General features: G+C 35.8%; 1 protein-coding gene across 2 annotated transcripts in view; it reads right to left on the bottom strand.

Moving 5' to 3' along the window:
- Nucleotides 1–2092: 2092 nt before the first annotated feature.
- Nucleotides 2093–11304, bottom strand: part of acp1 (acid phosphatase 1) — a 32510-nt gene continuing 23298 nt past the window's right edge. For both annotated transcript variants that reach the window (NM_001244782.1, NM_001014302.2), the window contains 1 exon segment: nt 2093–2866. In NM_001244782.1, the coding sequence (NP_001231711.1) occupies nt 2789–2866 (78 nt within the window). In that variant the 3' untranslated portion in view covers nt 2093–2788.

Below are 11304 nucleotides of genomic sequence, written 5' to 3'. Positions count from 1 at the left end.
ATGTCATTTCAGCTGCAACCCAGTACTGGGAAACACCCATACACTTTCGCATTCACACACAATCATACACTAAGGCCATTTTAGTTTATTCAATTGCCCTATAGCGCATGTCTTCGGACTGTGGGGGAAAACGGAGCACCTGGAGTAAAGCCACACCAACAAGAGGAGAACATGCAAACTCCACACAGAAATGCCAACTGGCTCAGCCGGGACTCGAACCAGCGATCTTCTGGCTGTGAGGCGACAGTGCTAACCACTCTCTCTGATATAATGCATCTGCTAAGAGGCAGAGAATATTGCTTAACAAAAATCGCTTATTGTACAAAAATGAACTAAAATACTGCATACTACTCAATAATATTCCTGAAATTATTGCAAAAACTGAATAAATATACATTTACACCCATTTACAGAAAGTAAATAATAGATTAAAGGTGCAGTATGTACGTTTGACACCCAGTGGTTGAACTAGGTATTGCACACCTGGTTCAAAACAAACACAGATTGCCAGATTGACAACACCAACAGTAGTGTGCCTGACGATCGATTGTCCTAACCAGCACCTGAAATGTTTATTTTAGAAACGTTAAAGTTTATTTATTATAGCTGAACAACAGAAAACTGACAATGATCACCTCAGATACAGCTCATGTGCTTTATTCAGTGTTAAATGCTAAGAATGTGAGTTTGACTGCCATTTTACATCACATTTATTTTGATACTACTAAAAAGACCAGCAGATAGTTCGCCTCAGATCTTGAAAATAAACTGTTTGAAATGGAAATTCAGTGCAAAGCAACAAATCAGTGATTCAGCATGTACATTTAATAATGTTAAAGAGGTTTTATATGTATTAATTAGATTATAAACCTTTACCATTTCATTGGAGTGCAGTGAGTGCACTATTGTGTGCTTCTGAATGGCTGTATTTACATTTCTGTCATGTTTCTTTTTATGCAAACAGCCAAAATGCTTATCACTGCATTGCTATGTTTTGCACAAAGCCCACCCGGGGTGTTAAAATATAATTGGCTAAACTGGCATTGGGCGGGTTTAATTAACCATAACAAAGGCAGACGTTCTGGCATGTAACACACATTTTCAAAGCAGAGTATCTGACTTTAGCATTGTTTTTCAGATAAACAAGAATGTTCACTTAGCATGATTATTAAATATCTGCAAACATATAATGATATTTTTATGCTTTAGAAAAATCAAAAACTTAAAGCACCTTTAAATGATGGACTTATAAAACTGCTGATATCTATAGGCACTACAATAAAAATATCTTTAAACCCAGTTAAAATAAAGTTGAATATCTTTAAGTCCCGTCACACATCCACATGTCAACAAGTCTATTATGTTTTTGTCGTCTTCAGTAGCTTGTTGTCGTTTCGTCTCCATTTCTTTTCAGACTGAAAAACAAAGGCTCAGTGTTGACCCCTTGTGGACAAGCTATAAAAGGGCAAAAACTATTTCAAATGTAATATTAAGGTTAATAAAGGGATTTGAGCATACAAAGGCTGTCAAATCAGGGAAAGAAATCTTTAATTCGATTTAATTAAAATTCTAATTCAATTTATTTCTTTTTTAAAGATAAAGATGGATGAGTTTGTACCAGCATGAGGGTGAGCATTTGACAAACAAAACATTCATTTATTCATTTTCTTTTCAGCCAAGTCAATTTATTAATCAGTGGTCGACACAGCTGAATGAACCGCCAACTTATCCAGCATATGTTTTACGCAGCGGATGCCCTTCCAGCTGCAACCCAAAACTGGGAAACACACATACAAACTCTTTTACACACATGCACCTCAGCCAATTTAGCTCATTCAATTCACCTCTACCACATGTCTTTGGACTGTGGGGGAAACCAGAGCACCCGGAGGAAACCCACGCCAACACGAGGAGAACATGCAAATTCCACAAAGAAATGCCAACAGGCCGAGACGGGACTCGAACTAGCAACATTCTTGCTATGAGGCGATCGTGCTACCCACTGCGCCACCGTGACGCCACTATAACAGAAACATTAACACATTACAGAAAAAACAGACAAAAACAATTAAATAATCTCAGGCACAAGTAATTCCAGCACTTTTATCTGGTTTATTTTGGTGAACTTCCTCTCTTCAGAGGGCATGGTCAACAAAAGCAGTTTACAGCTGCTCAAACAAGCATCCTACGACATTTCATTACAACTTAATTTACAATTAAGACAAAGTGTTTCTCTATATGCTGCTGTCAATTAGTTAGTGTGTGTTTTGCTTAAGAAGACACTTGATTTGTGTTTCGGTTGGTTGTACACTGCAGAAAAAGCTTTTCTTATTCAGTTTTTGTCTTGTTTCTAGTCCAGAAATGTAAAAACTCTTAATTCAAGAAGCATTTTCTAGACAACAGAACGTATTGTCTTGTTTTAAGAAATAATATGCCAAGAATGAGTGAGTTTCTCCCTAAAACAAGCTAAATAATCAGCCAAAGGGGTAAGCGAAATAATCTCACGTCAAAAGGAAAATCAATATTATTTTACCTCATTTACAGAATATTTAGCTTGTTTGCAGAAAAAAAGTAACTCAATTTTGCCATAATATTTCTAAAAACAGAACATTGTTTTGCTTGTCTAGAAAATGCTTCTAGATTTAAGAATTTCTAGATTTTTGTACTAGAAACAAGACAAAAAAAGTGTAAGGAAAGCATTTCAGTGTATATATTTGAGTAATTAATAGAGGTCTCGCAGACTTCAGATGCTGTTGTGTGTGTGTGTGTGTGTGTGTGTGTGTATGCGTTACGAATGTTGCTCCAGGAAGGCTTTGCAGCATCTCGCACACTGTTCATACACCGTCTCAAAGTCTTTATCACTGCCCTGCAAGCAAAACAAACAGATACAATTAAAGAATGACCAAAAGCAAAGTGACATCATCTCCAAAAACAGACAAAAAATACCATTTTAATTGAAAGACATGGAAATATCAGCTGAATATAATCAGAAAAGTGCATTTGGCTGCTGATTTGAACTATATGTAAGTTCCAATGCAGCCTAGAGGCCGGTTTCCTATTCTTCAATGGCACAAAGAGCTGCCAGCCTCTACCAGCTGGTTGGAATAAAAAAGTACTGTAAAGGAAGCTCAACTTCACACCTTTCAGAAGGATTTATCTTCTATCAAGCTCATCCTGTCTGTGTCCCACATGTTCAGCCTGGTGAAATGTGTCTTCAATCAGCCCTTAATCGTATTCCAAAACCAAAAGCTGGTGGGATCGGGATGACCTGACGATGTTTGAAGGAGAAATGCAAGGGATCTCGGTTCGGTTGGCCCTTTTTCTGGTTCTTTCCCCGTTTCTATTTCACAACACCCTCCCCTATCATCTCTCATAATCCACACGGCTCCCTTTCCAAACCTCAGTTTTGCGGTTTTATCAGTTGGATAATCATCTTGTGTGTCATAACTGGGTTTTTGTGACAATAAACACTTCTGCTTGAAACACCAAATAAATGCTCTTACATTGGCTTGATATTACCAAACAGGCCTTGAACAACCTCAATGTGCACACAGATCCGCCTAAAGAGTCATGGATGATTCGTTTTCATCACTGCTGCCAGAGTTATTTGTGGAGTGGAGGAATAGAGAAGAGACAGATACACAACAGAGCCATTGGATTCGAGTTTATTTTGCTCCCTTTGGATTAAAAGCATCAGTGTTTTTCACAAATGCATGCTGTTATTCGCCATTACATGCAATATAATTAACATATATATTCTTCATGGCTTTTAAACTCACAGCATAGTCAATTTTAGGCCCTGGTTATAAAGAACACATTTTTTTGTGCCTTAATAAAGTTGTTTTCAAATGGCAGGGGGCATTTTGCATGCTGTTTAGCTTTAAAAAGTCAAATAAAAAAATGTGAGATTATGTTTATTTCTACTGTCTAATCAAATAAATGAAGAAGCAAGCTTTTTGCAGTGGCACAGTATGTAATTTTCACCACTAGAGGAAGTATATTCAAAACAAACAAAGGTGTAGACCAGGGGTGATCAATCCTGTTCCTGGAGATCTACCTTCCTGCAGATTTCAGTTGCTACCCATATCAAACACACCTGCCTGTAATCATCAAGTGGTGTTCAGGTCCTAATTAATTGGTTAAGGTGTGTTTGATATGGGTAGCAACTGAAATCTGCAGGAAGGTAGATCTCCAGAAACAGGATTGAGCACCCCTGGTGTAGACTGACGACACTGTGACTGAGTGTGGAATCATGGGAGTTGTGGTCTTTATTAGATCCTACTAGACTCCTAAATTCATGATGATGGACGAGCTAATGTAAACCCGCAGTCCTAAAACACCCAACCTGCTCAGGGCTGGGATCGAACCTGTGACTTTCTGCATGGGAGTCAGCTGCTATAACATTGAGGCTAAAGAACATGGCCTCTAGCATGTCGCTAGAGCACATTTTCTAAGTCAGGGGTGAGGTTTACCTGCATAGCACTTCACTACCTGCCCTCCGTTACACTCACCCCCCTAAACTTCACTGCCATCCCGGACGAGCCCCCACATTTAACCCACCTGTTCTACTGCACCCAACCCGGTCTGAGCTGGGATTAAACTGGCGATTCTCTATATGGGAGTCATTTGCTCTAACAAGGAGGCTAAAGAACATGGCCTCTAGTGTCTGTCGCTAAAACACATTTTCTTATGAGTCAGAGGAGTGAGGTTTACCTACATAGCACTTCACTAGCTGCCCTCCGTTACACTCACCCCCCTAAACTTCACTCCCATCCCGGACGAGCCCCCACGTGTAACCCACTTGTTCTACTGCACCCAACCCGGTCTGAGCTGGGATTAAACTGGCGATTCTCTATATGGGAGTCATTTGCTCTAACAAGGAGGCTAAAGAACATGGCCTCTATTGTCTGTCGCTAAAACACATTTTCTTATAAGTCAGAGGAGTGAGGTTTACCTACATAGCACTTCACTAGCTGCCCTCCGTTACACTCACCCCAGCCGGGGTCACGGCACCAATGTAACCCTGCCAGTTCTACACCACCCAACCGTCTCCGAGCTGGGATCGAACAGGCGACTCTCCACTTGGGAGTCAGTTGCTCTAACAATGAGGCTAAAGACCATGGCCTCTAGCATCTGTCGCAAGAGCACCTTTTTTTAGAGGTCAGAGGAGTGAGATTTACCTGCACAGAACTTTACTAGCTGGCCTCCTTTACACTAAAGTATTCAATACTTATTATCATAGCTGCATAAAGCAGGGTAAGGCTAAAAGATGGTGAAAGGAAACAAGCTTTGCTGATTAGAGATGTGGAGCAGAGCTTGTATTATGCTACAGTCCACGTCATCCAGTTCTTCTGCGCATGATTACATGGAGAAGCAGTGCTGTTTGATCAAAGTAAATACATCTTTTAAGCTCTGTTATAATGCTGTTCTGTGCAGTTGAATAACACACACAAGTGGGTTTCTCTGTTTACTGTAAAAGAAAACCAAAAATCGAGGGTGTGTGACGTCATTAGCATTCAGTTAAAATAGGCAATTTCCATTCCAATTAGCATTAGAAATATGTGCCCAGGACTATATTTTTGAGAACTGACAAATATGTACCCTAGACTATCTTTTCACCAATCCACTGGAGAGAACTGTGTACATGTTTGACAATCGCAAGTACGTTACTTGGGCACATTTTCTCTTAAATATACCAGAGGGCGCTGCACACATTTCTGCGCAAAATTAATGTCCTTCCCGTGCGCGTCTTTGAGAGAAGCCAGGAGGCTTGTCATACATGCTACATCTCATTGTATATCAGCTCATGCTGTTTTTTTAGGTTTTGTTTTTCCTGGTTTCTGGAACTATCCTTTGTTAGACTCATTACCCTTCTTCTTTGCTTTCCAAGTCTGTTGCTATTTTGTGGTTTGCTACTGAGCATCTAATTATGCCTGAAAATCTGTATATATTGAGGTAAGCAGTCATCCGTACAGCCCCATAGTGTTTGTTTTACACAAATGATGCAACCATATGTACCCACAAGCACATATTTCTCGGTTCTTAAAAATGTACACCAAGGCACATTTTCCCAATGAGCCTGTGTTGCTTATTTCTCTGGATTTCAGCATTCTTTGAAGAATTAGTGATAGTGCAAGTAAACAAGTTAGCAAAATAAAGCACAACTCTAGTGATTTTTGCATATTTTACTGAAGACAATTTGGTTAATTGTGCTTTTAAAGCTGCTCTAACAATATGATAATAAAACTAATAAAAATATAATGGACTATTTCTGTATTCCTTTCAATTTAATTTTAAGAAGCTAATTTCTAATATTCTAGAGTCATTACACTCAATGTGAAACATTTTAAATTGCTGCATTTTAATGGGAAGAGGTAGTTGCTGTTTTTCAGTACTACTAATGTTGTTTAATGTTTGCCTAAGCGTGTGGTATGATGTATGTGTAGGAAATCTAATATGCTGCAGAACAAATTGCCCCAAAAGGAAACAATAAAGTTTACAGTAACAGTAAGAGTTTTCGATGGAAATAATGGTTAGGATACTTAAGAAAAACAAATTAAAACTAGACAGTAAAGTTCGTCGAGACAAACTTTGAGGCTGGCTTGACAAAGCCTGTTGGTAATAGTTTATTTAGTTTAGAAACAGTTTGAAAAAGTGTAAGTAGCATGTTATAAGCATGATTCTAGCATGAATTAGCATGATTCTAGCATGGATTAGCATGTTATTAGCATGATTGTAGTATGAATTAGCATTGTTATTAGCATGATTCTCGTATGAATTAGCATGTTATTAGCATGATTCTAGTATGAATTAGCATGTTATTAGCATGATTCTAGTATGAATTAACATGTTATTAGTATGATTCTAGCATGAATTAGCATGTTACTAGCATGATTCTAGAATAAATTAGCATGTCACTAGCATAATTCTAGTATGAATTAGCATGCTACTAGCATGATTCTAGTATGAATTAGCATGCTACTAGCATGATTCTAGCATGAATTAGCATGTTACTGGTATGATTCTAGCATGAATTAGCATGTTACTAGCATGATTCTAGCATGCATTAGCATGTTTCTAGCATGATTCTCGTATAAATTAGCATGTTACTAGCATGATTCTAGCATGCATTAGCATGTTACTAGCATGATTCTTGTATGAATTAGCATGTTACTAGCATGATTCTAGCATGCATTAGCATGTTACTAGCATGATTCTCGTATGAATTAGCATGTTACTAGCATGATTCTAGCATGCATTAGCATGTTACTAGCATGATTCCCGTATGAATTAGCCTGTTACTAGCATGATTCGAGTATGAATTAGCATGTTATTAGCATGATTCTAGCATGAATTAGCATGTTATTAGCATGATTGTAGTATGAATTAGCATGTTATTAGTATGATTCTAGTATGAATTAACATGTTATTAGTATGATTCTAGCATGAATTAGCATGTTACTAGCATGATTCTAGAATAAATTAGCATGTCACTAGCATAATTCTAGTATGAATTAGCATGCTACTAGCATGATTCGAGTATGAACTAGCATGCTACTAGCATGATTCTAGCATGAATTAGCATGTTACTGGTATGATTCTAGCATGAATTAGCATGTTACTAGCATGATTCTAGCATGCATTAGCATGTTACTAGCATGATTCTCGTATGAATTAGCATGTTACTAGCATGATTCTAGCATGCATTAGCATGTTACTAGCATGATTCTCGTATGAATTAGCCTGTTACTAGCATGATTCGAGTATGAACTAGCATGTTATTAGCATGATTCTAGCATGAATTAGCATGTTACTAGCATGATTCTAGCATGAATTAGCATGTTACTCGCATGATTCTAGCTTGAATTAACATGTTATTAGCCTGATTATAGTATGATATAATATCTTCAACATCTCCAAATATTTTTCAATTATCAGCGAGTAGTACAGACTTAAATTTCCAACGGTTACTCAAACATTTATTTAGACATCAGGATAATAATAATATTACAATTAAATCAATCAAACAATGCTTTTAAGATATTCTGGGTTTGAAAACCACAGCTCAATAGAAACTAACACTGTACAGACAAGAACAACTTGTTCTTCTTTATGATCCAAAAAAAAAAAAAAAGACACAGGCTTCGATTAACATGAGAATAGATTTTTCACATTTGAAAACACTCGAACTTGCTCTAACCCACAAGATGTTGGACATGCAGAATGTGTTGACAAAAGGAAAATCTGTAAATGAAGTACGCCTTAAACACACACGAAAACATTAGCTGAAGAATCCTCAATCTCAAACATCAAGCCAGGACCACATCGAATTCTTATTTTTTCTGTAAAGGAAGCCTAGACAGAGGACATGATTTATTGGTTCCTTCATTGGCTAAGTACATGATTAAGTATGTCTGAGTAAACCACAACCGAATAAGCAGCTTGCAACATTCCCAGAAAGTTTTCTGTACGCAATCAACAACAAGCACAAATAAACACCCCTCATGTAATCTTATAGAAGTGAAATAAATGTGCATTATTTCAGGCTTACTAGATTAGAAAAATAAACACATACAAATACAGTGTCTTGCCAAGAAACAAACTCAGCTGGGACAGAAGTGTTGATGAAGAGACACTTTTGTAAAAACCATGTAAAGGAAATACAATGAAGGGATCTTTACATGTAAACTTATAAAAAGCAGACAAAAAGTACTAGCTATCTATGAGATTTATACAATTAATTATACAAATATGGATATTTATCCATTGAACTTTAAAATGACCAAACATGAAAGATTGCTGTTAATTTTATGTTTTCTGAAAGCTAAATATGTAATTGCGTGTTCTTGTAGGGCTGCACTGATAATCAAAATAAGATCATGATCTCGATTCGACCCCCACACGATCTTAATCCAGCATCTCTAGGTTTCAGCCAAGTATATTTTCAAGTTCAGGAGAATCTTAACCTTCTATGGCCTGAGTGTCCACATATGTGGACCACATTTTTAGCTCTTAAGTGGTTATTTAAAATACTTTGAATGTTTTATATTTTGTTACAGACATACAGTGTCTGCCTGCAACAATTTTTCTGCATATGAAATATCCCAAACCCTATTTCTAACTGTTCAAAATGGGATTTTTTTTTGTTGTTTTTACTATTTGATAGTTAAAGAAATTCCATGTTAAATATGCACAAAAAAATTTGGAAAAAGAGTTTTATGCAAATTCTGACCATGAGTCCACATATTTGGAGATAATTTTTCTCTAAAAGTACATCATATAAAAAGATGATCCTTAGATTTTTATTCTAACGAGGTTCCAACAAGTCCTAATAGCAAAGAGAAATAAAAAATGCACATACAAATACAGTGTCTTGCCAAGAAACAAACTCAGCTGGGACAGAAGTGTTGATTAAGAGACACTTTTTAAAAAAAAAAAACATGTAAAGGAAATGCAATAAGGGGACTTTACATGTAAACTTATAAAAAGCAAACAAAAGTACTAGCTATCTGTATGATTTTTATAATTAGTTATACAAATAACTGCACATTTGTCCATTGAACTTTAAAATGACCAAACATGAAATACTGCTGTTAATTGTATGTTTTCTAAAAGCTAAAAATGTAATTGCGTGTTGCATGTCGTAGGAATGCACAATTAATCGAAAAAATAAAATAAGATCATATTCTCGATTCGACCCTACACACAATCTTAATTCAGCATCTCTACGATTGAGCCGATTATATTTTCAAGTTCAGGAGAAGCTTAAAGGGTCGCGCAAGTTTTCACATTGTTTTACATATGCTGTTCAGCAATATGAACACTGCCAAATGATTTTGAAAGAGTCACATACTGTATTTATAAGGTATAGTTTACCTAAAATGTAACTTCTGTAAGGATGTATTTGTGGCTGCAAAATGACTTTAGTGAACAGAACCTGCATAGGCTGTGAATAACAGGCAATAAAGTTGTAAATAACGTTTAGATTTTTGCACAGAATGGTCGTTTGGGAGCCATGCGGGAAGTATGGTTTGCATGGATGTTGTTGTTTTTCTCAAAGTGACAAATTCTCAATTTTACAGTTATAGTTACGACAAGCATTTGATATGTTTTTACTTTCATAGCGAACACAAAGTGTTGTGCCTACAGATAAATGTTTAACAGTGTCAGTATAACTACTCTAGCCAATATAATGTTGAATATAATGCAAGAGGAAATCTGGTAATGACAGACGTCTCATTTTACCAGTGAAAATACATCTAATAATGTTGTCAAAGACAGATTGCAAGCATTTCTTGAACACAATAATTCAACTTTAGTTTTTTTTTTTACTTTTTATTATGAATAGCTGTATTCTGACATCGTCACTTTACTGTGATTTAACAAACAGGACAAATTTAAAGTCTGTGCAAGTCCTCCATTCAAAGTCTCTACAAAATTTAGCATTTTAACCAACAGTAGATCTACACATAGGCATAATATTATTGTTGTTTTACCATATGTTTTAGAATTAACAATAATATTAAGCTACTCATATTAACTTTTAGTTTACATCTATACAAAATCGTGAAAAAATTGTGATCTTGATTTCAATTAGAAAAATTGTGATTCTCATTTTTGCCAGAATCATGCAGCCCTTAATAGTCCTAGTGTGTGTCTCAGTAGATAAAGAGGATGACCTCCTGTCTTGCCTTTTTTTTGAAAAATAACTTCATATATTTTAGTCTACTTGGAAAGTATTCTGTGACTTTTCTCATGACAATTTCGTTAAATCGATGGACATTGAAAGTATATAGATTAGACAAATATCTTATTGCATATATCATATTTTATTATTTATTTATTTATCTTTCAAATGTATCAAGTTATTTTGAGTTTATATATTATTATTTTTGTATTTTTTCCTAAACTGAAGATTTAAACCTGACAATTTGACAATGTTTAAAATAAAAATTGTTCTCAAAAAAATTATATGAATAATTAGCTACAAAAATCTGCGTACAAACCCACTCAGGAACTATTTATTATCCACTAACATTTTATTATAACTCTTTTGTTTTCAAGTGCAAACGTCTAAAGATTTTTCAATCAAGGTACATTTACTTGCAAGCAAAATGAAACGAGATGAGAACGTTTCATAGTTTTATTTGTAAAAATGTGAAAACAAAATTGACCAATGGCCTCAGAATAACAAATGTTTTTCATTTTCCACCAAAGACTGCTTTTTTTTATTTTCTGAAGTTGTCTAAACTGAATATAATATGTATGTTTGTGTATTTTATGCCAGAGATGCTTTAAACAACA

The sequence above is a fragment of the Danio rerio genome, chromosome 23, assembly GCF_049306965.1.
Source record: "Danio rerio strain Tuebingen ecotype United States chromosome 23, GRCz12tu, whole genome shotgun sequence".
Lineage (NCBI taxonomy): Eukaryota > Metazoa > Chordata > Actinopteri > Cypriniformes > Danionidae > Danio > Danio rerio.
This window is presented reverse-complemented; position numbering and strand designations above follow the sequence as displayed.